Below are 27,790 nucleotides of genomic sequence, written 5' to 3' on the forward strand. Positions count from 1 at the left end.
TTAATATATATTGTGTCCCCATGTTTGTCTGTTACCAATTGCAGCACCACCTGGGAGCTTAAATCATCCTTAGCTGTTTGTGAAGATCAATGCAGGGTTGAAATGTGGAATTCTGATTGCAGAAAATTCCGTTTCTTTGGAGTCATAGAATTCCTTAGATCCTTTTAAGATCATTCAATCCAAGCATTAGGTCAGCATAGTTAAGTGTACCAATAAACCATGTCACCTGAATGCCACATCTATGTTTCCTTTAAATATCTCCAGGGATGGCGAATTCACCGCCTCCCTTGGGCAGCCTGTTTCAATGCTTGACAGTTATTTTTGTGAAGAAATTTTTTAATTATTTCCGATCTAATCCTTTCCTGGCACAGAATGAAGCTGTTTTCTCTTGTGTTGGGAGAAGAGAATGACCTCGACCTGGCTGCACCCTCCTTTCAGGCAGTTGTAAAGAGTGATGAGGTGCCCCCTGAGCCTCCTTGTCTCCAGGCTGAGCACCCCCAGCTCCCTCAGCTGCTCCTCACAGCACTTGTGCTCCAGACCCTTCCCCAGCTCCGTTGCCCTTCTCTGGACACGCTCCAGCCCCTCAATGTCTCTCTTGCACTGAGGGGCCCAGAACTGAGCACAGGATTGCAGGTGTGGCCTCAGCAGTGCTGAGTACAGGGGGACGGTCACTGCCCTGCTCCTGCTGGCCACACCCTGGCTGATCCAGGCCAGGATGCCATCGGCCTTCTTGGCCACCTGGGCACACACTGGATCATGTTCAGCTGCTGTTGAGCAGCACCCCCAGGTCCTTTTCAATCAGGCAGCTTCCCAGCCACTGCCCCCAGCCTGCAGCACTGCCCAGGGTTGTTGTGACCCAAGGCAGGACTTGGCACTTGGCCTTGTTGAACATCATACAACTGGCCCTGGCCCTTTGATCTAGATCCCTATGCAGGGCCTTCCTACCTCTCTGATCTACTTCTAGTAGTTCACCACTCCCACACAACTTGGTTGGGGAAGAGTCTGTCTATTAAACAGTCCAGTGGTTGGAATAATCCTAAATCTCTAAATTTAGGCTCTTATGCTCATGTTTCTAGTTCAAGGCAATGTCCAACTTAAAATAGTTTGTTTTTTTCTTTTTTAGCTTGCTCTGATATGAATTATTTCTGACACCTGAAATATTATTTATGAAAAAATAAAAATGTTTCTCAGTTGAATACTCAATCTTTCAGGGCTTTCTCGTTTTGTTGTAAAGGGGTTCTGAGAAGTCTGTCAGCAACACTTCTACTTTGACTGTAATTTATCTTAAACATCTGAAATAATAACAACTTGGAGAACCAACTGTAGTAGACAGGTTTTTTAGTAAATCCTAGAAATCTGACATCTTCTCTTGCTCTACTGCAAAGCAAACTGTAAGCTCTAGCAGATTTTAAATGTACTGGAGTCATCAGATAAAATGAAAATCAAATCAGCAAACAGCAACAGCAGTGAATGTGTGGAAAGCTGCTGTTAAAAACTATTCCTATGTCTTCCCTGGTTGCCACAGTGAGTTGCTCCTATCTCTAAATGGGGAGATAAGGTGGATTTCAGTTGTCATGTCTGCAAAGGCACAGAATGAAAGCAATTTCTTGTGTTTTAAAGGAGCTAGTAGCCAGTCTGCCTATGGCAGAAATGGTGATTGGTACCTCACTTCTTGGTTGACCTTGTATATACACTGTGTATATATGCACATAAACCAAAGATAGTCAAGTTAATGAGCTCCTAAAGGGGTTGTATCACTTGCTTGCTCAGCCATTTGGACAGCTGATCAGCCATGACTAGTGTGTCCTTGACTTCTCAAACAGTAATTAGAATTCTCAGAAAGGAAACACTGATGTGTAATGCACTCTTATCTGAGATTAACATATCCTTCAGGAAAAATAGTTGTGTAAAAATCTTCAGTATCCATAGGACCTAAAACACGACACACAGGAAAGAAAATTATGTGTAAGTATGCTCAGTAACTTTTATTTCATTCTTAAACTAGTGGGTTTGGGGCAGTGAGGGATTTTTTGTTTTAGGTTTGGGTTTTGGGTTTTGGATTTATTTTGTGTTTGGGGGTTTCTTGGTAGGGCTGGGCATTTTGGCTTGTTTGGGTTTTTTTGTTTATTTGTTTGTGTGGTTTTCTTTGGGTTTGGTTGAGTTTGGTTTGGTTTTTAGTTTGGTTTGGTCTGGTTTTTTTTCATGTTTCAGGAGTTTGCTAGCTTTCCCCCCAGTTTTAAGTCCAGCAACTAACACTGAGTATCTAGATGAAGGTTTCTTTACCCAGAATACCTGTGTTTGTTACTAGCTCTGAAAATACAAAGGTTCTGAAATTACTGAAAGAGGGAATAAACACTGTCTATTTAATTAGTTTCATAAATGTTGCACAATAATTAATCTCTACTTCCCTTCAGGAAGTACTTCATGTTGCATCAGACATACATCTTGATATTTAGGTGAGCAGATTACACAGGAAGGAGCTTCACAGAAATATTAGGCAACTTCAGAAAATTTTGCTTAATTTTGCTTCTGACAGTTTCTCATGGAGAAGGCTGTGCTTATCTCCTAGAGGCAGTCACCTTTAAATAAAAAGCCATATTTCATGAAAATGTGATGTCATAGTGTCACTGGAGAGAGATGTAAATTCTAATAGCCATTGCATTTGCCATTTTAATCACACTGTCCCAGCATCAGCTGGGCTAGTCGAGGGCAAACCTGGAAACCCCTTGTTGAAAACCACTTACGTCCTTCCCTGTGCCGTGCTGGGGTGTGAAGTAACTTGCTCTGTGCTCTGGCCACTTGCTTTCTTTCCCCAGGCAGAGCAGCACATGCTGTGGAAAATAGAAGCACTGTCTCTGCTGCCGCAGTACTCTTACTCTTTGTGCTGGCTTTGCTCTGCATTTCTCCCTATCTTGCAAGGATCTGAGCAATTATAGAAACCCCTTTCTTTGTCTTCTTTGTCACGGAAGAGAGCACACCAGAATCTCTTGAGCCCCATTATTGCTGATAGAGATTGGTTGTTTGATCGGTTTTGCCATGCAGCATCCTTGGCAAGGGGACTGAATGTTGATTTGACATCTTATTACGCAGTTTTTTCTTTATTTTACTTGAATAAAAGTTCATATGAACTTTTTTAATGCATGTATAAACACATATATGCAGGTCTATACAGTTGCTTGGAATACAGGAGGGGAAAGGAAGTTGGATTAAAATAGGAAAGAATAGAGTGAGTCCCTGAGGAACACCTTCATTTCTGTCATACTTCTGTTCTTAGACCTCACCTTTGAGGATCTGAAATAATGCTGTACATGACCACATGAACTGTTTTCTGTGCTGAGAAACCTGCAAAGGCAAGCAGGTGGGGGAAAAACCCACAAAACTAACAAATAACAAACTAAAGAAAAAAAAAGAAGAAAAAAAAAAAAAAAACAGAGCACAGAGGATATTGAATGGAGAGGAGATTTGGAATTTAACTCTAAAACAAACCAGAAATAAATGCCACTGTGCCACAGCCAAAGCTCATGGCTATGCTTTTGGGGGGTTCCCTTTCATGGTACACTGTGTTTTGTTTTACAGTGCATAGGGGCTAGCATAAAACTTGCCTTGCATAATCACTAGTGTGCTTTTATTACAGGATTTCTGCAAGCAAGAATTCCCTTTCATAAACAGCTTGTGATACTTTTTTTGTCTTTCATGTTACAAATGGAAGGTTTCAACTATTGTAAGCTTGAGATGGATGAGTGGTAAAAAACTGAAGGTACCCACAAAAGTTGACTTTCTTCTACAAGCTGCCTAGTCAAAATTAGTGTGTGTTTGGTTTATTAGTAATAGCTGCTAAGCATATTTTAGTGAATCACAGAAGTAGTGTTTGTGTGCTGCACTGTCTTGTTTTTAGTATATGCATTTTTATTAGTCTTTGTGCAAACCACAGCCAAAGCAGAACTTTGGTAGAGAAAGTGGTTGCAATTATGTGGTCACAGGTCTATCCCATTTGGAGTTTTTCCTTCAATTTGCATATCTGTCATTGAGCCTAAGGCAAAAATATGTAATTCAAATGCACCTGACACCTTCCCTCCTCTAAGTCCCCAAAACTTATCCGCAACACACACTATTCAATTATCCACAATATAGTACTCAAAACTGTTTTTAATGGAATGGATTGTTGTGTTTTAGCATTGGAGGCAACTAAGTATAGGCATGAACTTTCTTAAAGGATGTGTGGTTTTTACAGGAGCTATCTTGCTCATTAAAAGCAAGTCTTACATGGACTGTTAACATGAAGTTAAATGAGTCTTTCATCTTCCATATAAATGAACTTTATGTATTTTTTCCTTTAAAAGACCTAACATTTGGAAACAAAGCAGGCCAGAAGAAAGCAACTCTAATTTCTACTACAAATATATGATGAAAATTCAGGACTTTGTTTTACCATACTCAGCCTTCCAGATTGGTGTTTTCCTGTGCTTTTAGTCCAACTACAGAGCTGAGTTGTGCTGTTAACACTAAGGAATGGCTATAGGTTTTATTTGAATTCCTCTTGGTCTAGTGGAAGGTGTCCCTGCCCATGTCAGGCGGGTTTGGAACAAGATGGTCTTTAAGGTCCAAATCATTCTGTGTTGATTTTATTATTCTACTTCTGACTGTTGGAAACTTAAAGAATGGCTACTTGACTCATGATGGCCTTGCCTCCTCATAACTGGTGTTTTTCTTAATACTGAAGGTGATAACCTGCTGTGAAGCATAAATTAACTCCTCACAGTAGTGTGTTCTGGTATGTCTTGAGCCAGGGATGAGGGAGTACCCAAACACTTTGATGTCAGCACCTGAAACTATTTTCTTGTCTAAAACTTGGTTCCGTCATGGGACTGATTCCTCATTCTTTAGGTGTCAATTTGTTTCTAAAACAGAGGCTTCCTGGTGAATAAAAGCAAGGAGATTTTCTGCATGCAGGCATTTGGGAGTACTAAGTGAATAAACTGAAAGTCTGCAGATAAAGTGGATGCTTTTAAAGCATTTTAAATACTTGTGTGAATGCTTTCCATTTAGACATAAAAGGTCTTTAGTTCACATAGCCTAATCCTCCTTCAAAGGTGATTAAGCTGAAGCCAACATAAAGCAGATTAAACTCTGCTTATGACCTTAACACACCTTAATTCATCTTCCCTTCCTTGAACATCCTTCTATACCATGCCCTTCAGGAAGTTTTTTAGGAAGTGATGGAGCTCTTCAAGCTTTACATACATACATATGCATATTTATAACTGATTTGAGTATCTGGAATTCAGTGTTTTGAAATAATCACTGCAGTCTATTGAAAAGGATAATAGGGTCTCCTAAGAAATAACTGTCCTTTGAAAGCATCAACAGCAGAAAATAATGGGCTAATGATGAATATGCATACACACAGGCTTACAACATAATGGACCAAATTATTTGTGAATATTTATTGGCAAGCTAGTATATCAAAGTTGCATTGATGTTTTCATATAATATAATCACAGAATATGATCACAGAGAGGTTGAGATTGGAAGACACCTGTAGATGCCATCTAATCCATCCCCCTGTTCTAGCAGAACCACCTGTAGCCAAGGACCACGTCCAAATGGCAATGTTCCTACTGCTAGTTCTTTGCAATTTGTCTTTTATGAGATGTGTTTCTGAACCCAGGGATTGTGGGTGGATCCATGTGGTGGATCCATCCTCTTCATCCCAGGAGGTTGACAGATAGTTGGGTGATGTGGCAGGATCTGTGCCATCATACCCATAGAAACAAGAAAGATAAATTATTTCAAAAAAAGTTGTTTCCTATTAAAATATGGGTTTGGGTTGTGTAATGTAATTGTGGTAGCAATATGTGGGCTTTGGTAGCAGTTTCAATGCTAACCAAGTTTAAAATTGAGTGTTTGTCATGTATGCAGGCTTTTTCAGGCTTTTGTAGGATCCCAGTTGAGCCTGGGGGGGACCTTAGCAGGTCTCCAGTTCAACCTCCCTCTCCCAGCAGGGTTAGCACCGAGGTCAGACTGGGCTGCTCAGGGCTTATTCCAGTCAAAGATTAAAAAACTGAGAAAGGAGACTGCACAGCCTCTCTGGGCAACCTGTGCCAGAACCTCACAGTCCTCGAGGGAAAAAGCTTCTCCTTGCAAGGCTGGTTCTCTTGTGTTTCAGCTTATGGCTGTTGTCCCTTGTCTGCTGGCCGTGCCGAACCGTCGAGAGCCCAGATCTATTTCCTTCAAGATCTTCCCACAAGCACTGGGGGCTGCTGTTAGATCCCCATGAATCTTTGCTTCAGGTGGAACAAGCCCAGCTCTCCCAGCCTCTCTTGCAGGGTTTGTGCTCCAACCCTACCATCTTCACTGAAATACTTCCAGTTTGTCCATCTCTTTCTTCTGTTGCTGGGACTCAAAACCAGTTGCAGTAGCTACATAAGGGCTTATTGTCAGTTCTGTACTTTGAGAAATTGTGTGGCATCACTGCTATGTAACAGCTGGTCTTGGGAAGAACTGGCAGTCCTCAAGACAGGTTCTTAAACATGTTTTCTTCTGTAAGGGGAGAAACTTTGATTGCCTTAATTTTCCTTCTTAGGGACATGACATGAATGCTGTTAGGATTTCAAGTTTGTCAGGATAACCAAGCATTCTGCTTGGAGCAGGTGGTTGCTGAGGCAAAACTAAGCCCGGGTGTAATGTCTTCCTGGATTCTCAGCATCCATTATATCAGGGTGAGCTGTACTCCCTTCTCATGTAGTCCTGCTTCCCCAAAGCATTGGTAGGAACTATATAGTCTGGAGGGTGGGGGAGTGTTTTGTTGGCTAATACTAAAAAACCCAATTTAACATTTGCTGGCATAAATGTTTGTAGTGTGATTGCTGCTTTTGCTCTGAAGGTGCCCTTAGGCAACGGGAATTTGGGGTGAGGAAGTACTTTCTGTTTGGCTGGTGAACATGTTGAAACAAACTCTGCTCCAGACTCTTATTTTCAAGCTTCTTCTTTTGCCAGGATGTTTGTCCAGGTATGCCTGTACTTCTACTGCAAATGCTTGTGGCGCTGCCTGAAGTTCGTGGTCAGGAAACTAACAGGTCAATGTGAATTGCAAAGGATCTGTTACAATACCAAACCAGGAGCTGCCAGAACTATGAAAATAGGTAACTGCAATATACTTAGTTCTGCATGCCTTTGTAACCTTCTGCATGTGCTCAAAATTGTATATTGTTACTAGAAAGAAATGTTTAAATTGATCCAATGTAAACATGCTTGTCTGACATGATGCTTTTGAATACTGTTCCCTTACAGAGGCATCCCTGAAAGGTTCTAAAAGTAAGGTGAGTGAAAGATCTCATTATTCACCTTTTCTATGATGTCCTGTGCTGTTGGTTTGTTCAATCTGGTGTTTGCTTACCCCAAAAAGTCACCTTAAGTTTTGATATGATTTTACATTTTCCCCTGAAGAGGGTCTTGTGTCTGCAATAGCAGGTGATCTTGTAAAGTTGCGTAGAGTGTCCTGTGTTCCAGGGACAGGCCCACTGTGGCAATGATGGAATCAAGGGAACAATTTGCCATGGTGGAGCTCATGAGAGTGAAGTGTTGTAATTTAGGGGTTCTTGGTTTGATTCCTCATACTGTCTTAGAGCATCTGTAATCTGCAGTCAGTTGCTTGCAGATTTAGAATGTCAGGGTTTTTGTCTGGAAAGCAACTTTCCTAACTTTGTTCCCTCTTTTCCTTTTAAATACATTGATGGAGAAAAGCCTCTTTCATTTCATCCTTTTACTGTACCAGTGGTTGTGCTAACCTGAGTTGTTCCCTAAGGCATTTGTGTGCATGTTAAAGAACATCCTTCAGCCTTTAAATTTTCTGTCACAAGAGTCAGTGATATTGAAAACCTGGCCTCAGCATTACCAAAAAAGGAAGTCATTCAGCTCTTAGTTCACCATAGTAGTTCCAAATGTATTTCTAGCACAAACAGAAAGACAAAATCTTGTTTAAAAATTTGGGTTTAAGTAGTTGTGAAGTTTTGAGACAAAGCACAAGAAAATTCAGCCTCTTAAATTTTCAGATGGCATTTTGGTTTTTGAATACTGAGGTTTTTGAATACTGAATACTGAATACTGAATACTAGGGGCATTTCTACAAATAGCAATTACATATGAAAGAAAGGATAGAACATTTTGCTGTGTTACTGCAGCATGTTGGGAGAGGGAATGTCAAATGAAGGCTGTCAATTCCAGTGTAATTAGGTGGATGGTCTGAAGCTGCTTCTTGTTTGCACTGAGGCCTTTGATCATCTTCACTGACAGCCACCACAGAAATGCAATAAAGTGACTATGAGGGCGAAGGGACTCAAGTTCTTACAGGGCAAGTGCTCTGAAATGAGTCAGTGGGGTTGAATAATTTGGAAAGATATATACAGATGTTGAGTTGGGTCTTCTGGGCTCTTAATGCAGAAGCTTTCAGATACCAAATTCATCACTGTTAACTTCTGTTGAGTAATAGCTTCTGTAGGAATTAATATGTGTTTAAAACCTCTTTTTAGCGGCTGCAAACATCAGTAAATGTTCACCCTGATGCTATTGAAAAAACGATAGATGACATCATGGAGCTGAAAAGGATTAATCCAGATATAAATCCACAGTAAGTTCATAGTTTCCTTACAGAGAAAGTGGGAATTACTGATTTTCTCAGTTCCTGGGTCCATGGAGAACTGGTTCTCTAGAGTTATAGTGGTAGAGGAGTTGAAGATTAATTCTGTCTCTCAGCATAAAATTCTAATTTTAGCTTTGATGTCAAAAAACTGATGTAAAAATGATTTTTTTATGGTGACTTAATAAGCAAGTCCTGAGTCTTTTATCAACCAGATTCTGTCTTAGTAGATTGTTGATGCATGGATTTATGGGGGTCACTTCCCCAGGGATAAAACGCCACCAAACCACAGGTCCTGGCAGGGACAGTGATGGCTTCTTGGAAAAGATGTATGCTGTCTTTTGAGTAGGGAAGAAACCATCTTGTTTTAGCTGATACAGATGTATGCTGGTTTTGCATTTTAAAACTGCCTTTAATTATCCAAACAGAAGTTTTAATAATACAGCTAATATTTATTATTGTAAGAAGAGATTGATAACCACGCATTAAATTTACAAATGTCTGTTTCAAGAGTAGGTGATGATAACACTTTTATGGTTGCCTTAACTTTCAGTTCCTAGCTTAAGGCACAAAATGTCTAGGTCAGGAATCAGTAGGAGGAAAGTTGAGGGCTGTATTATCCAGGTGATCTGTCTGAGGTTCACTCCTCTTCCCAGGCTTGAAGTTGGTATACATAATTAAAAATGGGCATCCAAAAATTGATAGCTGCTTTTCTTTTAATTGGTCAGCACTATCAACAGGTAAGGTGGTCCCATGGTCTTGCTGCAACAACAAAGCCCAAGAGCTAAGTTGGAAAATTATAATTTTTTTTGTCTCATTACAGGAATCTCCCTCCCAGCCCACCCCCCATTAAAAAGACAAGTAACTGGGTAGTCTTAAAATGAGGCTTCACTGATCATAAAGGAAATAGAATACACTGCATCTCTCTAACTTGAGAGACAACTCTTGTGGTGGTGACCACAGCCCCAAGAATTGAAAAAATGGTGACCCAACCATTAAAGAAAGGAAGAAAATAAGAGGGAAAAAATAAACAAAAACAAACAAACAAACAAAAAACCCCCAAAAAACAAAAACACAAAAACAAAGAGAACCCCTCATTCTCATAGGTGAGAAGCCCTGTGAATTTTTTTTTTTTATGTGAGCACAGAGCTTTTCCAGGGGTGTGTCCTGACCCAGCCCACATGCTCTTCAAAGGGAGGGTGATGAAAGACCAGCCGCTTCAAGCAGATGTGAGGCCTTCCTGAAAGGCTGCCATCTGAGGAGGGCATCATAGCCCTGGTACTCTTGTGTTGCACAGCATGCTGTTTGCTGAAATTCAGGAAAAAAACCCAGCAATGAGGAAAAAACTGCAGGATGTAAACAGCTCAGAGCCTGGCCTGTGGACATCAGTAACTGCAATGTTTAGCAACCAGGGTGATCCAAGTACTCGCTTCTCTGTGTTGGACCCACGGGCAACTGGGCAGAATAATTTCAGAAGAAAACAATAAATTAATTATTATTTTGTATAACACCAGAGATCACCCTCTGATTCCTCTCATGGCATGCCTTTGGCCTCTGAAGAAATGTTCTCCTCCAGAAGAGAGAGAGAGCAGATGTGCAAATGACTTCAACTTGCTTGAAACCAGGACCCTGAACATTAAGGTTACATTTTTAGTGATCTGGTCTGTCTAGCCCATGAAGAGACCATGCAAGAGAGCTGGAGAGCATGTAGTGACAGGACAAGAGGGAATGGATTCAAATTGAAAGAGAGTAGGCTTAGATTAGATGTTAGGACGAAATTCTTTATGGTGAGGGTGGTGAGGCACTGGAACAGGTTGCCCAGAAAAGTTTTGGATGACTCATCCTTGGGAGTGTTCAAGGCCAGGTTAAGTGGGGCTCTGAACAACCTGATCTAGTGGAAGATGTCCCTGCCCATGGCAGTGGGGTTAGGACGAGACAAACTTTAAGGTCCCTTCCAACCCAAACCATTCTGTGAATCTATGATAATATTTTCTAAAAATACCACACAGAGGGAAAAAATAACCCAAACAAAATATCACCTGAATTATCTTTTTTTGATCCAGCTGGTGTTCATATGCTTAGCACAGGACAAATGCTAGATTGTTTTTAGACTAGAATGCTTGCATTCAGTGTTTTAATGCCTTTGAGTCTCTCATCCCCTTTCCCCCTTGCATTTCCTCCCATTTGGTAAAATATCTTCTTAAAGCAGTGAGGAATGGGGGCCTGAAATGTGCAAGATGAGGTCACATACATAGATACATGCTCTGCCACTAAATTGTCCTTATATTAAATTAATCATATTTCTGCTAAATTTTAGACATCCGCACTGAAGTTTTACATGCAGCCATTGATTTTATCCTGATGTTTTCAACAGAAATTTGAGCAAAAGCAGGTCAGCTGCTTTTTTAGACATGATTAAGGAAAATCCAATGCCTTGCCTTCTCTTGAACATAAAACACCTGTATCCAAACAATCTTCTTTAGAAGCTCTGGCCTTGTGTTGGATAGCAGAGACTTGAAATTTCCTGGGGTAAGGACAAGGGGACGTGTCGTACTGTATGTGTTTCTGCAAATCTGTATGCAGTCATTTTTGTTAATGTGGCATCTTTGCAGAGCTGAATTAGCATCCCAGGGGTGCTTGCACTGGCTGTTCTTGAAGGCTGTGGGCTGTTGTAATCTAAAGAGAAGAGGGCATCCCACAGTAATTTTCCTTTATCAGTGCCTCTCAGATAAGTGTGTATATTTAGCAGTAAGAGCAAGCAGGTTGAATAACCTGGTGGTGACGTGCAGTCTACACTAATTATGGAAGCAGACATAGAATCACAGAAAGGTTTGGGTTGGGAGAGAACTTAATGATGATCTAGTTCCCCTGCTCCAGTTTTGGACTTGCCTCCATCTGGTGGAGCACCTGGAGCTGAGTACAGTGGGAGTGCAAGGCCAGGTACGTTGCTCCTGGGCTCTGAGGACAGCCACAGTCAGCACCAGGATCACAAGGAGGAGGTGTGGAACGTCAGCACCTCACCCACATCCTGTGTTTGGCAAGAATATCAAAGCATTAATGAAAAGGAAAGGTGGGAATCTAATTCAACCCCCACCCCCTCACCCAAATAACATTGTGTGGAGCTTTTGACTGCCTTTACATAAAATGCAAAAATGGTTTACTTTGAATGTGTTGTGCCCCTTGTATCTTAAAAACGTGTATTTTTTAATATAAAATTGCTCTGCTTTGGCACAGCCTGTGTTCTGCTGCTCTAAACTGAGGCTATAAAGAAGTTAAAAACATTATGGCTGTGATTTAGTGATACTCCACAGCAATTCACAGTCTGTCAGGCTTTTCAGCTTTCTTTGAAATGCAGCCTTTCTGTAAAACTGGAGGCTATAGCAAGTGAAGCATGTTAAAAAAAAAAGAAAAAGCAAAAAAAAAACCCAAAAAAGAAACAGTGAAGGATGGAAAATACTGTGGAGGCTTTTCTGTCTGAAAGGGTTATAGCTTCAAATGAGATAAAATTGAAGCATGAGAAATGGACTAATGCTGACATCTCTGATTCTGTAGATTAACTGTGGAATCATTTAGGTTAGAAAAGATTTAAAATTCTGAAGTCCAACAGTTAACCCAGCACTGCCAAATGCACCGCTAATCCATTTCCATAAGTGCCACATCTACACATCTTTTAGATACCTCCAGGGATGGTGACTCTATTACTTCCCTGCAGGCTGTTTCAGGGCTTGACAACACTTTTTGGTGAAGTAAATTCTCCCTAATATCCAATTTAAACTTTTTCTGGGGCAACTTGAGGCCGTTTCCTTCTGTCCTATCACTTGTTACCTGGGAGAAGAGACCGACCCACACCAGGCTACACCTTCCTGGCAGGGAGATGTGGAGAGTGATGCGGTCCCCCTGAACCTCCTTGTCTCCAGGCTGAGCACCCCCAGCTTCCTCAGCTGCTCCTCACAGCACTTGTGCTCCAGACCCTTCCCCAGCTCCGCTGCCCTTCTCTGGACACGCTCCAGCCCCTAAGGTCTCTCTTGTAGTGGGGGGCCCAGTGCTTTGCCTTGCTGAACCTCCTACAATTGGCCTTGGTCCATGGATCCAGCCAGCCCAGATTTCCCTGCAGGGCCTTCCTGCCCTCCAGCAGATGAACACTCCCATCCAACTTGGTAGCAGCTGCCAGCTGACTGAGAGTGCACTTGATCCAGATCATCAAAAAAGATATTAAACAGAACTGGTCCCAGACTGATCCCTGGGGAATGCCACTAGTGACCAGCCCCCAGCTGGATGTAACTCCATTCCCTACCACCCTCAGACAATTTTTTACCCATTGAACAGTGCACCCACCCAAACCACGAGCGGCCAGCTCCAGCAGAATGCTGAGGAAAAAAGTGTCAAATGCCTTAGTAAAGTTGAGGTACAAAATATCCGTGTCCTTTCTCTCATCCTAGGCAGGTCACCTTGCCATAGAGGGAGATCAATTTAGACAAGCAGGACCTGCCTCAAAAGATAAGCAGTGAAAATCCTTATGTTCAGAAAATGTAAGAGTATTACAAAATAAACAAAATGTTTCAGTGTATCAAGCACCACAGGCAAGGAACCTGTGCAGCTTAATATCAGTGCAGCCTGTGTTCCACAGAGGAATAAGGGTGCACACTTAGCTTGCCCTCCAAATTCATACCAGGTGTTCAAATAATCTTACACACTACTAAAATATTAAAGGTCTTATTCCCATACATAAGCAAATACTTCTATGGGCATGGCCGTTGCATACTGCATGACTTACATTTTGTATTATAAAATCTTAAAGTAAAGCTGTTGTTTGGTGCAGAGTTTTCTGGTGGGTTTTTATAAGTTTGGTTTACAGTTTTTTGAGGGTAGTTATTTCATGTGTGTTGGGTTTGGTTTTTTTGATGGTGCATCAGAAAATGTAAAAAGGAAACACAAAAATCTGTGTTATAATGAAAAGAGAACCATTGTGATGATTCTTAACAAGAGACAAAAGCCAAATCTGCCTGGAGGCAGATCTTTGAAACTATATTACTTCAGGGTTTTGGCTTCTTTATGCTAGCTTTAGTGGCAGAGAAGCAAAACAATTATTTTTAGCTTTTTTGCTGAGTTTTCTTTGCCCCCTCAGCCTTTTTCAAGTTCACTTCTCTGATCCCAGGGAATTGTTTGAGAAGCTGTCATTGGAATGAGAAGGATTCAGTAATGTGCTTGTTATAGGCATTCAATGCTGCTGTGTATAGTTATAATGTGATTTCAGTGTGAAAAATCACAGTTCACGGTTTTGAAATATCCCAAATATCATCTAAGGAAGGCACTAAATGAGACTATGCCCTTGTTTAATGTAATATTGATCTCTTGGAAATTTTCCTGTTGCAACTGAGGTGTTAGACTATCAATTAATGGATGTAACACTCGTCATGTGTATTAGCTGTGTGTGTACACGGCAGCGCTGTTTCACGGCTATACATGATTGAGCTGGAGTTTGTTGCTCCCCCACCCTCAGGTTGGGAGTGTCTCTTCAGGCATGCCTGCTGCAGATTGTGGGCTACAGAAACCTCATTGCAGAGGTCGAGAAGCTGCGCCGAGAGCCGTACGATTCGGAGAATCCGCAGCACGAGGAAATGCTGCTGAAGGTAGGTGCTGAAGAGGTGCTTAGAGGGCATCCTTTATTCATGGCAGCTCCCAAGCCTGCTTCATAAACCTCTTTGAAATATTGAGAGCTGTTGTCACTTTCCTCCATCGTGCACCTGTTTCAAGATAAGTCTACACAGCATTATAATCTGGTCTGGCTGTAACATCTGCCAAGCAAGCAGCTCACTCCCTGGCTGATAAATGCATTTCCCTTGGCAGGACTATGTCTAGGCTCTGGATAACACAGGTCTTAGAGCACAGAGATGTTATCTGCAATGAGCTCTGGAACAGTAGCTTTATGTCCTACTTCAGTACACCTTCTCCAACACAAGAAGGGTATTTTTCTCTATTAACCAAATTACAAATTTATTTCTTCAATTTCCTGTATTTTTGAGGGCAGTGTCTGTATATACCAATGGCAAACTTCTGGTTTTTATTGTGTGGAATGGAAGAGTGAGAGTTGATGACTTCCACATTTATAGCTACCAAATGTTTATTCAAGCGAAAACAAAATGAAACTATTCTTTCGATAATATATGCAGAGTCAGGAAAACCATAACAATTGGGTTTTACTTCCTTCATGCTTTCAGGAAAGCCTTGCACTGGAGCAGACAATAAAAGCAATTTTTCTGTCTTGAAGCCATAAGCAGAGGAGGAGCTAGAGAGTTCTTATACTGGAAAGAAATTGTTAAAAAAAAAAAGGTTCTGGAAAACAGCCTAATAGCAAGCCCTGGTCCTGATCCTGGTTTAACTGTAGCTATTGCAAGATGCTCCAGAGAAATGCCAAGAAACATAGAATAAGTGATAGGGAGCTTATTGGCTATAAGCAAAATGCCTTCTTAGAGAATTTTTAGAGTTCTTATAAAAACATACTACCTGTTTGCTTGTGGGGGGTTTTCATTTTCAATTTAAGACAAAAATACTGAAGACTTTAACAATACCAGACCATGACAAAGATGCCTTCCATGATGTAGCTGGCAGTTCAAGGCTTTGCACAAGTTACAGAGAGAGCTTCTGGAAATTTTACCATAGTAACTTGATCTTCCAAAAATCCCATTAGGCATATTATACAAGCACTATCAGATGCAAGTAACTGCTTCTAAAAATGCCTCAGATAGTCAGGGTTCCTGTTGGAGTCTGGAAAGCCTTTAAGGTTTGCCTGCTGATGGGAGGTGGGAGTCTCACCAAGAAGTGGTCCAAATCCAGAGCTGCCCTGAAGGAGTGTTCTAACCATCAGTTAGACTTGGGCAGGTGGACTTTTCCTGTTCAAGTCCTGCCCCTGTGCATCCAAATGCACAGATTTATGGGAGTAGAGGGAGTTTTAACTGAAGAGACACACAGATTTACCCATTGAGGAAGCCTGTGTCTTGCAGGTGAGAGATCCAGGTGGCAGCCTACCGTGCTGGTTGCTGAAAATACCAGGAACCTCACTGCACATTAAAGAGGGCCTTGGGCTCCAGGAAAGCATCCCTAAATTCCCTAAATACAAGCATCTACATTGCCCAGAGAGCAAGTATGGTCTGGGGATGGGATCATAGGTGAGAGGGACCAAGGAGCTGGATTTAGTCTCTCCCTGCCATCGAGCCTGTGAGGGCAAGGTCCTGAGAATCATGTCAGCAATGCTGTGTAGTCATGTAAATGCTTTAAAAACATAATTACACGAGCATAAAAGCAGAATGGAAACTGAGCATTTGTCTGAAGAGAGATTAAACAGTGTAGTTTATGCAACATTATGCTAAGTCAAAATGTTGAAAAAAGTATCAGTTTCACCTAAGTATTAGCACTTGTTTACAGCAGATGTTCTACTTTTGCAAATGTCAAATGGAAATATGTCCAAGGGTTTAAATTCATTATATAATCCTTGCTGTGTAAGAATAGTCTGGTTGGTTTTCATTCCTTCTAGATACTCTGCTAAGTGATCTCTGCAATGGGTAATTCAGGTTCCTAATGGCTATCATTTATTCATGTTTACCAGGAGAGCACTTTATGAATGAGAGAAAGATTAACTTAATGTGATTGTACTAATGATTAATACTGTATTTACTGTTGATGGATGAACATTGGTTTAAACAATGATGCTTTATGCAGTCATTACAAAGTGAAATCATTAAGATTTTAACCTTCCCAGGGCACTTAATTTTAAATGCTGTTGCTAAAATTAAAACAATTTCTGTTTTTATTTGGGAAATGTGCGCACAGCTCTTTTCCTTGGGTAGGCTTTTAGTGTTTTTTTTTGAGGATGTACTCACCAATTCGTGACTGGTGATTAATACACTTTCTTAATTCTAAATTCTGATTTCTTAATACACTTCAAAAAAGGTGAGTTATGAGGTGTGCATAAAGGTATGCATTTGTCATATGTCAATTGAGGCTGCTTTTAGGTGCATAGCAACATGATATTTAGGCACTAAAGTTGCTCGACCAGTGCAGTTAAATGGATTTATTCCAGCTGATGATCTGGCTTGTTAAATCACTTCGGACATTTTTTTATGTGAGATCAATGAATGATTCTTCCCTTAGTTAAATATGATGGTGAACATGCCATCCTTGTATGGATTTTTTTTTTTTTATCTTGTCCAATTTGCTTTTCAACACTGTGGTAGCCAAGTCAGCTCTCTTGATTTATAACCTTTCCAGAGACTTGCAAAAGATGCCAGAGAAAATATTGCTGCAGAGCCTCAGAGACTTAAAGCTGCTCTGATGCTCTGTCTATGATTTACAACCAAATTCCAACCCATTCCTGTCTCTGTGCTTATGGAGGCAGACACCACCTTGATGCACAATGCATGAGCGAAACAGGTCTTTTTGTGAGATGTTAGAGCAGCTGTGATAAGGTCAGAAGGGCTGAAATGTCTGCAGTACTTCAGAGTGGTTTGGGATTTCCCCCCACATACACACATCCAGAGGAACGTCTTTTGATTTTGTGTTTGGGTTGCTGGAATAGCAGTGCAGGGATGTTACTGCAGTCGTCTGTTCAGTGATCAGAACTTATCTTGGTTTAAGAAGAGAGAAAAAAAATCTTTACTGTGTGGAATCTTAATTATGTTTTACCTGTAATCTTCCTAGTTGTGGAAATGCTTGAAGCCGAATTCACCACTGAAAGCTCGGATTTCGAAGCAGTGGTGTGAAATTGGTTTCCAAGGTGACGATCCTAAAACAGACTTTAGAGGAATGGGTCTCCTGGGCTTATATAACTTGGTGTAAGTATGTCCCTCTGCAGATGGGTTTATGTGTGTTTGAAGTCATGAAAATCAGTATTGCTTGCAGATTTTAGCAAATCTGTGGGAATAATTTATAAAAGTGCTAGAGACTTCATATTAAGCAAATGAAAGAATTTATTTGCTAGCCTAAATTTTGGAGTGTTTATCTTCTCAAAGGGGTCTCCTTTCTTTCAGTATTCCTAATTCAACTTTGGAATACCACTTGCTAAGCCCTTTTTTTAATTTCTCTGTGACACAGTGAGTTAGCACTCCCTACCAGAATGGAAGTGTAAAGTATATTTTCACCAGTATCTAGATCTCCTTAAACAAAATGCCCTGGAAGTATGTAGGTGGTAGAGTTATGTTACTGCTCAGCTGGCGTCTTCGGGAATTTCATGCTGTATTCTTAAGCAAAACACTTGATATGAAGTCGCTGATGTCAGATTTAGGTAGTTTGACTACTACTTCAATTTCTTTTGATACTCAAAATTAAGCAGTGAGTTTACATCACTTTTTTCTTCCAACTCATGCACCAGCCATAGCTGTGCTTTGTAATTTGGGAATTGACTAATGCCTGTTATTTTCTCCAGCCCTTGTATTTGCTGCATGCAGTTACATAACTTAGAAACATTTGGTTTTAATATAACTTAAAATAACTTATCCTTACGAGGCAAAAAATAAGTATTTTCTGCTTTTACAGATTGCAGGACATAAATCATCCTCTGCCCGTATGTTGTTCCCTAGTAAATCTCAGTTGAGGATCTGGACTCTTGACTCTGGCTTTGAACTTCCATTCCATTTGAAATTAATCCCTACCATGTATTTAATTTCTTAGTCTTCTCTGATGACTCTTGCTTAATGAATCCGCCAGATCAAGAAGCCTGACTGCTTTCTCTTGACCTCAGCACCCGGCATGCTCCAGACATAAACAACTGACTTTCTGTAGGGTGGGTAGAGAGGAGACTCTGGTAATGCACATTCACTAAACTCATATAGGAGTGCACTTGGAGTTGGAGGCTGCTTTAATCTTTCAGTTTGTGGGTCTGAGTGGCAGTTTAATGAGTTTAACACGTCAGATGCTACTCATACTGTGTAGCACATGTACCTGCCATTAGAAAGGTGTGTATAGACAGCTTAGTATGACTTCAGATGCTTTTTTTTTGTTTCTGTTTTTTTTTTTTTTTTTAAACAATTCACCCTAAATATATATGTCTGCAGGTATTTTGCTGAATGGGACACTGAGATAGCTCAGCAAGTTCTCACTGATTCTCTTCACCCTAAATACAGGTAATGCTTTTGACCAGAAACAATAACTTGAGTGAGCACTCTGCTAGCTCTCTTTGAGGAAGGGGGCTGGGGTTTTTCCTCTTTGTTGGGCATATCCTTGTGTATTGCCACATGCTGTCTGTTGTAAAGTACTGATCCTGAAAGCTGGTCAGAGGCAAATTTGTATTCTGAATCTTGGAAATAGTTAAATTTAGTGTTAAATGTTTTCACTTCTAATTTCAAGTGATTTTTTGTGTTTTTATTTACCTTTATTTTAATTTGTTTGTGTTTTTTCATAATAAAGGGAAGTCACTAAGAAGGAACTAAGGTATTTTTTTTCTTTTTTCTAAGTTTTGTGAGACACTACATGTAAATAAAGACTGAACAACAATTTGGTGTGTTTTAAGCTTAAAGTCTTTGTTGCAACACTTAGAGATCCATATTCTTTCTTTTAGAGTTGATCCAAACTGGGCAGTGAAACACTGGGTAGATATGAACATGCTTATATATTGAAAATGAATACCACCTTGCTTGGTTAAAGTGACTAACTTGATAATCATAAGTAGTCTAGACCAAATATTTGTTAGCAGAGCTGAAAAGCCTCTTTGTTTATATTCACACACTCTGTCTACCTTGAGTAATGATGGTTCCAGTGTGGTTACTCCATTGCCCTGACTGTTGAGAGATCAGGTACCTTCAAGTGTCACAAACTGTGCTGTAGGTAATTTGTCAATTAGAGACTCCATAATTATTGGGGAGTGGAGACCTCTTAGCTGGTTGCATAGAAATCAGTTGCCTTAAAAGACATTTTTCTTCTGCCAGGAATGTTAGATATCCATAAAGCTGGTTCACACCTAAATCCTGAAGCTTTTGATCTCCTCAGGGTTCTTGGTTTTTTTTTTGTTGAGTTCCTAATGGTAATTCTGTGACAAAAAGCCTTTGGAACATATTAGTGTGCTTCATTTGCATGTTTGATTACCAAGGGCAGTCTTGGAGTGCAGTGTGAGCATGTGCAATTTCCGTGCCTTGACAGAGCATTCAGTAGAAGATAGATGCTGCAGGTGGTGCCCATGGTGTCCTCCTGATGTGGTTGTTTAGCAGCTGTGCTGTTTTCTGATGGGATCGTCATCGATGGATTTTCTATCTCAGTTGAACTGTTTCGCTTGCCCACATCCTATGTGTGCCACCTTTATTATTCAGTCTTTACCTGGGGTTTTCTAACTGGTGTTATTCCACAGCCTACAAAGCTGGTTCAGATTTTAGAGGATGAGCAAATAATAGTGTAGTCCTGTATGCAAAGCTGTTTAGGCGCTGAAGTTTTGTCCTCATGCATGCCAGCTTGTAACCCTCAGGTCACAATGGGTATGAACCTATTAGCATCTTAAATATTTAATTTTTATATACTGTATTTACATGAAGCTCAGGGAATTATTTTTAGTGTAATATATACTTACAGAAGTTCAAGAATATTCTAAAAACTATGCTTTCACACATGCCTGTCTCTAATTTGGGACCTAAAGCTTGCAAACTGGGATTTGCCTTACTAGGGCAAAACTCCCAGTGCCATGTAAGGTTGTAGGCCCCTGGTTAGGGTCAGTTCTGCGCCTGCCTTTAGCTGGTTTTAAGTGCAGGCAATAATTTCTGCTAAACTTGCTCATTTCAGTGGACTCAAACCTGGTTAGTGGGATGTTGGCTGACTGGTTGGATCACACAGCTCTTTTAAATAATTGAAGAGCAGAAATTTAGTTTAAAAACAATCTGTTCTCTGGCTAATTTTATTTTAAGGGAGGCGTCTTCTGTGTCCTTGAAAAGCACTGCATTATTGTGCAAAATAATAGGAAACTCTGTTCCTTGTCTTTGGCTGTTGAGTGATTGCTAATTTTGCCAGTCATAAAAGCTCACTGTCAGAGGAGTATTCTCATGTTTGCTGCCTCAGGTGAATCATGCCTCATCATCAGTGATGAGTATCACAAATATCTCTGAAAACACAAAAAAGTTAAAACCATCTTTGATTAGTTAAATGTAATTTCAACTTCTGGTACAGCTCAAGCTTTACTGAAGTGGATCACCTTTGTGGTCAATTTAGAAAACCTTGAGTTTTTGCTAAGAGCATTGACATAGGTACATTTTGTAATGGTGAGGCAAGTTTGTTGGCAGTGCTCTAAACCAGTTACCCATTTCAAGTCTGTTTATATCAATCCATTCAGCCAGAAGGAGTGTTAAATGGGATTAGCCATGTAAAATAAGGTAAAATATCATGTTCAGTCAATGTTATAACATCAGAGAAGTTGAAAGAAAATATTTATCAATTAGTAATGTTTGGCAATATCTGTATTTTAACTATTTTTTCTTCCTCAGCCAACTTAGCAAAGCTGAATGGGAGAAGAAAAAGTTTGATAAGGCAATTGGGTAAGTTTAAAGACCTTTTTAATTTGCTACAAACACAGCAGGTAACAATGGTGCTGTATATTTGAGGGAGAAAAGGTGTTTCCTAGTTATTTTCAAAGGAAATTTCTGTGAGCATATGTACATCTGCCAACCTTGGTTTTGATCAAAGATTACAGGAGAAACAATGCCAGTTATGTTCAGAAAAAAATAACCCAAAAATTTTGTAGCAAGGAGAAGCTTTCTCTGTGTGCTATATATAGTGTGGTGATTAATATCTGTTTAATTCTTCTTAGCACATGACATGATCAAATTTCAATTCTTGCTGTCAAAGCCAGGTTCAGAACTGCTTTTAGGAAAACATAATAGCGAAGAAATAGTACTAAGGGTTTTTTTCTGTTTTAACAGTGGGTTTGCTATAACTGCATTATTCATGGAAATGGAACAGGATGTTCCTTCTGAATGTATCTAAAAATCTGTAATACAAGATTTTACTGCCTGGATTTAATTTTTCTGTGAAACTTAGGCAAGTTAACTTCATGCTGAAGTTAACTTCTGGACTTCTGGTTTGTTTTTTTCCCTCCTGAAATGTAAAAAAAAGGTTAAAAGAAAAGAAAATATTTCTGTTTGTTTGATAGAGGTAGTTGAAAAAATACCTAAGACAGTCTAGAGAAGACAGCTGTCTTTAGCTGAGAAAAAAATTCAATCACTGACTATCCAAACATGTTTGCTTTTATGACTAAATGTCTGTGTGAGTCTTTATGTGCTTCCTTGGCAAATAGTCACTGCTAGAAATATCAGGTTCTTTATGCACCAGCCTTACAAGTTAACTTCCTGTTTCTGAGTTTTGTTGTGCTTAAATATACTTCACTTGCTGATATCTCCTAGCAGGACAGAGTTTGCCTAATGAGTCTGATTTTCTTGTTTCTGTTTCCAGCATGCTTTGATTTAGGATTTTGCCTGTTTTCTGGCCTTGGTCTCTAGTTCTCTTTTAGGGAGAAATTAGAGGTGACTCGACTGGATCTTTTTCACAAGCTTTTTAGCCATATGAATGTCTTTATAGGACAGGTTGTTGAAGCATGATGTTCCTAACTATGGGTAATGAGTTCCAGTGGGAACTCCAGCAGTTAAAAATAACAAATGATGGGTCACCCTGCAGCCGTGGCCACCATGTGGAGTCCTTGCCCTGTTTCAAGTGCAGGAGCAAGGGGACGTCTGTGCTTGTTCTTATTTTGTAGGAATTAATCAGTACTGTTCCACTGAAAAGTCTGGCACAGTGATGAAACTCCTGGTTTTACTGTGACCATGTATTTCCCAAGGGAAATGCTGTACAAAGCATGCAGAATAAATGTTTTCCTTGCTTTCCACCCCACACACACCTTGGAAACTCACAAAGGAGAGGATTAATACATCTCAGTAAAATGAAATCTGCAATGTCAGGGTCATCAGTGTTCCTTGTGATGAAAGAAGGTGAACACTCAACAAAAGTTGCTGCTTTTCCTTACAGCTACTCTTTTGCCATCGTGGGCATTAACATAACAGACCTTGCATACAACCTGCTCGTGAGTGGGGCTCTGAAGACCCATTTCTACAATGTTGCTCCAGAAGCACCAACGCTCACCCACTTTCAGCAAACGTTCTGTAAGTGCTGGGTGGGAGTGTGGGGCAAGGGGTGGAAATGCATAATTGGAACTCTGCTAACATACTACTGCCCAAAGTTTAAAAAAAGAAATAAAGTCTTCTGACACAGCACGGAGACTGTGCTCTCCTGTCTAGGATGCTTGGATTCAACTCTTCGGCTGTGATGGAGGCCACTACCAAGCTAGGTGTAAAACAAATAAAGAAACACAAACAAAAAAAAATGCACTAAACATCTTACCAAGTGACCTTCCTATTTTTCAAATAATAGTAAGAAAGCAAATGTGCTTTAAGGAGTGTCTGAATATTGTTTCCCCTTAAATCCAGCTGTCATGTGATACTTGCATCTACACTCTAGTGTTACTCCCCACCCTTCAGCAGAGTTGCAGCTCCACCACCAAAATAATGTTTTGACAGCTCTTTCCCCTGTATTTGAGCATCCCTGTTACAGCAGAGGCCTGCTGTTCATCTTTGCACAGTGGGAGTAACACTTCTAATATTTTTCAATGTGTAGGCAAGGAACTGATAATGAGCACCTGCAGCATCTTTCCCTCTTTTTATACTCCCTGGTTTTATGTTTCAATTTGTGAATCCATATGTCAAGATGACTAGTGACTTATTGTGTTTATTGTGAGAGATTCTGCCAGTGTGTGTAATATTCATCCAATTTTGGCCTTGTCCAGAGTAGGTTTAGTCTTGTTCCTGCCCAGTGTCTTGAGGTGTCAGATCTCAGTGACCAGGATTCTCTGTGCAGATCATAATTATTAATTCCAGGCTAGTTTCTAATTTTATATGTTGTCTTTACATGCAGTATTTATCTTTTCTTCCTTCGTTTTGTTCTGTAGGCTACTTAATGCATGAATTCCACAAATTCTGGATTGATGAGGATCCACTGGACATAATGGAATTCAATCGCGTCAGAGAGAAGTTTTACAAGCGAATCTTGAGACAGCTCCAGAACCCCGAGATGGCTCTGTGTCCTCATTTTGCTGCATCAGAAAGTTTAATCAATATGTAGTTACTCAGTTGATTTAATTTGGAAGCACCGTCTCACTCTTGGTTTAGATCACTGTTAGACCATCACTAGCATACTGAATGACCATGGCAATCGTGTGCATGTTTTTGGCGCAGTGTTCATCTGTTTTTGTCACACGATCCCCTTATGCTTCTCTTGCTGGGGATTTTTCATTTTAAATGGGTGCTCATATTGCCTCATTATGCAGTGTTACCTTCTGAATTGATGTCCAGATATCAGAGTTTTTCTATTTTTTTAGACTTTCCTCATAATTCAGCATTGAAAATTGAATTGTATTTCTCTAGCAGTGTTTTTGTATATGTGGAATAAGTAGCTGGATCTTGTATTGTGAAAGCTTTTTAACTTCTCGGTATGTTTTAAGATAACTACTGGCATTTCAAGCAAAATATATGTTTGGACCTCATCTAGAAGATAATGTAATTTAATCTACTTCAGACAAACACATTTAAGTCCAGTTTTCTCCATGCAACCATTATATGCTTAATGCAAAATTAATGAGGCTTATGAGATACAACTTTCAGTGAGAAGAGTTTATGCAGAATTACGATCAAATGCATGAATACCAAATGGTCTGGTGATGCTAACACAGTGGGCTGTGAATACATTCACAACTAACAGATACTGGCAGGGGCCAAAAATTATACCATCAGGCTGTTGTCACCAACACCACCGTGCTGAAGCATGGTCTAGATTCCTGCACATTCCTTTGCATACACAGAGGTTAGTGCTTTGTGTCACACGTTGGAAGGCAACGTGATTTGGTCACGTGGTGCTTGGTGAATTCAGGGAGGCAAAACTATGTATCTTTTCTTTGAACTACTGAAAATGTTGCTTTGGTTGTTAATTCAGTTCCTACGAGCTGGGAGAAATAATTGGTTAGAAGGTTTAGAACAAAACTGCTTGTTTTTCCCAGACTACTTATAAAAAAAATTCAAAATGGCAAACTGCCTTTTTTCTAAAACCATAAATGAATAAAAGTGTTTGACACTGAGATTGTGTAGTATACTGAACAACATCTACCATGGCATTTCATACCCATGGTATTTTTTACCTTCTAAGCAATCAATTTTAGTATTATATGTTTGTGTAAATCACTTGCATATGGAGATTAAATTGAGTAGTGTCCAACTACTTGTGAATATATGAATAAATTATACATCATTCTAAACTGAAGCACTGTGGGTTTTATTTTTGAGATATGCAGTAAATACAGAGGAAAAGTGTTTTACCTAATGGATCAGGTCAAATGGGTTGAAACAGCTCTGTGGTATTCCCGAGGACGAAGTGTGATTGCAACTTCTTCAGATAAGGTGCTTTATATCATTTTAGTTACTGCTTGGGCCATCACTTTATCTAACAAAAATAAAAATAAATAAATGGAAGTACTTCAACTTCCTAGGAAACTCCTTGGGTTTAAGTTGTCTCATTTCTTTGCTAAAATGTAAGCTGGGGGTCAGGACTTCTCTACACGGCTGGAAACTTGCCCTCATGGAGTTAATCAGCAGAATTTTATGGGTGTTGCAATAATTAGTCTTCTCCAATGAATCTGGAAATATGGAACTGGAAATATTAACATTTGCATATTTTGCATGAGAATACAAGGAATAAAAACTATGCGTGTTCAGCTTAATACCATTGATTTTGGAAAGTGGTTATTTATAGCCGTTAGGTCTCGAGGACTTTTCTGTGTGACTCTTGAAGCTTCTAAAATAGGTTTCTAGTAGCAGTTTTCATTGTTTCAAATTTTAGGCTCTCTCTTTCCTTGCCCCACTCTGACTTAAATATCTTCTGTAATTTATTAGGTTACTCTGGTTTATTTTTAATACTCTGCAGTGGAGTTCATGAAGTTGTGGGGGAAGGATGGAAGGTTCCTGCTACCTTCTTACTGCTCTGATCCTCTCAGTTGTGCCTTGTCTCAAGGTGTCAACTTCAAATAAAACCAGAAAATGTCATCTGGCTCTGTGTCAGATTGTATCAGTATAATCCAACTAGTTTGGGTGATTATTTTTTCTGTCTTGTGGGAAGATAGATTTAATGGAATGAAAGTGTGAAATTCCTTCTCCTGTGGAGCCCTTGCATGCTGGTGCCTTCAAATCCTATCATGCTGCCCGCTTGTGCTTCAGCTTTGTCCTGTGTTTTTGTTCTCAAAATCAACGTCAAACATGGAGCGGAGAATATCCCTGGTGGGTGCCTAAAACTGGCTGGGCACTGCTGAGGGAGGGTGTGTGTGGGGCACTGCCTTCCTTCCTCTCCAAGACTGACCTCTTACCATGATACAAACCTAAGCATTTTTTTTAAAAAAGTTAGAATTTACGCTATCACAAGTACAGATCTAAACTGACCTGTGAGCAACTGGATGCTCCTTTCCCTAGAGAGGAGAAAATTAAAGAAATGGTGGGGGGGGAGGTGTGTGAAGCATTAAATAGTTTTTTCAATAAAGAAGAATCAATATTTATACTCACTGCAGGGTGCAGAATTTGGTTTAATTAAGTATAGAGAAGGTTTAGGTTGGATCTTTCCAAAAACCTTCCACAGCTTCATGGTTGTTGCATTTCACCAACTATCCCTGTCTCAGGCTCATGCTTGGCCATGTTCATCTCAGGCAGCAAGTGCTTCCTGCCCAGGCTGTAAAGTAAATGGTCGCTTTCTTTCTTAACAGCAAATTTTTCTCAGGCAAATAATTCACAGTGGCGATGCCATGCAGCCCAGGTGCTGTTTTAAAAAGACACAGCCATGTTGTAAGACAAAGCTGATACTGTGTTGTATAAAATTCAAGACAGCCTGCTGAAGCTATGCAGAACATGCATTGCTTAGAGTATGTATTGCTTTGGGTCAGCAGGGGAAAATATAACTGATGAAAGTGAAATACTGGGAGACTGAATGTGTTAAAATGCAGAAATATGTACCCTGATCTGTTTAAAGGCAGAGGGAAAAAAGGGCTGTGTAGTGTTGGAGATCTTTAATTCTGTATTCATCCTTTCATAATGGTGCCTATATTCCTCTCTGTTACAGATTCAAGCACATAGCACATAGCATTTTCTTATCCCAGCTAATGTGTATTTAAATTGTTACCAGGGCTCCTTCAACAACACGGGTGGACATGGACTTGTCTTCAGTAACCTTGGTGCTCGGCCAGCATCTGTGGAGCAGGGGCTGTGAGAGCTGACCGGATCTGTGCCTGGGGGGTTGATTGCAGCCAGGGGGAGGAGAGCAAGTGCTACTCCAGCTTCTTGACACTCTTGTAGCTTTTTTTTTTTCCTTTGAGGGAAGGAGAAATATTTTTGCTGCACTTCTGATTGGCTCTTTTGGAAGGTAGTTTTTCAAATTCTGGTGCTGGTGGTGTTTCTACGTGCTGTTTTTAGAAGCAAACAAGGTCTACCTTACCTATGATTTGTCTTGGACAATTTTATCTCCTGACTGTTTCCTGCAGCAGCACTGAAGCTCAGTTGAAAAATTTACTGTCATTAAAGGAGATTAATTTATTGTCTTTTTTAATGAAAGAGCAATCTTTAAAAGCACCTGTGCCCACTGTGTGCCCTGTGGGGCACAGACAGCTGGTGATGACTTAGCAGGCTGAAACACTTTGCTGCAAGCAGGGCATTTTCAGCACATCTTCAGCTGAAATACATGCTGTTAGGTGGAACAGGATGCATGTGAACAGAGTGCTGATGCTCAGGTTAATGAACCCAGATATGCCTCTACTGGACCAAAGAATCATTGGTAGCATCATAGTACATTGGCTTCCATTAGAAGGGATCATAATTTCTTTCTTTATCCCTCCCTTCATGGATTGTGATTAGCTTTTAACATGTCATTTGCTGACCTGTCCCTTTTTGTCAGAATGCAACCAGAGATTTTTGACCCTCCCACAGGAGTGACCAGCATTGCAGGGTTGTCCCCTAGTGTGGTATTGCAGATTGTTGTCAGTCCTGCCCGAGATCTAGGAGAAACCTCAATCCACAGCTCCAGCACTTGGATGGATCTGACCAAGGTAGGAGCCAG

At 40.2% G+C, this 27,790-nt stretch overlaps 1 protein-coding gene across 7 annotated transcripts in view; it reads left to right on the forward strand.

Moving 5' to 3' along the window:
• Nucleotides 1–25,191, forward strand: part of ELMOD1 (ELMO domain containing 1) — a 43,376-nt gene extending 18,185 nt beyond the window's left edge. For 4 of the 7 annotated variants that reach the window (XM_038143642.1, XM_038143616.1, XM_038143633.1 and 1 more), the window contains exons 3-12: nucleotides 6,997–7,142; nucleotides 7,291–7,319; nucleotides 8,529–8,626; nucleotides 14,136–14,265; nucleotides 17,330–17,463; nucleotides 18,682–18,750; nucleotides 19,034–19,057; nucleotides 21,088–21,138; nucleotides 22,622–22,755; nucleotides 23,598–25,191. In XM_038143642.1, the coding sequence (XP_037999570.1) occupies nucleotides 6,997–7,142; nucleotides 7,291–7,319; nucleotides 8,529–8,626; nucleotides 14,136–14,265; nucleotides 17,330–17,463; nucleotides 18,682–18,750; nucleotides 19,034–19,057; nucleotides 21,088–21,138; nucleotides 22,622–22,755; nucleotides 23,598–23,770 (988 nt within the window). In that variant the 3' untranslated portion in view covers nucleotides 23,771–25,191. Of the gene's footprint in view, nucleotides 1–3,634; nucleotides 3,758–6,996; nucleotides 7,143–7,290; nucleotides 7,320–8,528; nucleotides 8,627–14,135; nucleotides 14,266–17,329; nucleotides 17,464–18,681; nucleotides 18,751–19,033; nucleotides 19,058–21,087; nucleotides 21,139–22,621; nucleotides 22,756–23,597 lie in introns of all 7 variants that reach the window. The other 3 variants (XM_038143653.1, XM_038143662.1, XM_038143671.1) reach the window with 3 other exon arrangements.
• The last annotated feature ends 2,599 nt before the right edge of the window (nucleotides 25,192–27,790 follow it).

This window comes from Motacilla alba, chromosome 1, assembly GCF_015832195.1.
Source record: "Motacilla alba alba isolate MOTALB_02 chromosome 1, Motacilla_alba_V1.0_pri, whole genome shotgun sequence".
In the NCBI taxonomy this organism is placed as follows: Eukaryota; Metazoa; Chordata; class Aves; order Passeriformes; family Motacillidae; genus Motacilla; species Motacilla alba.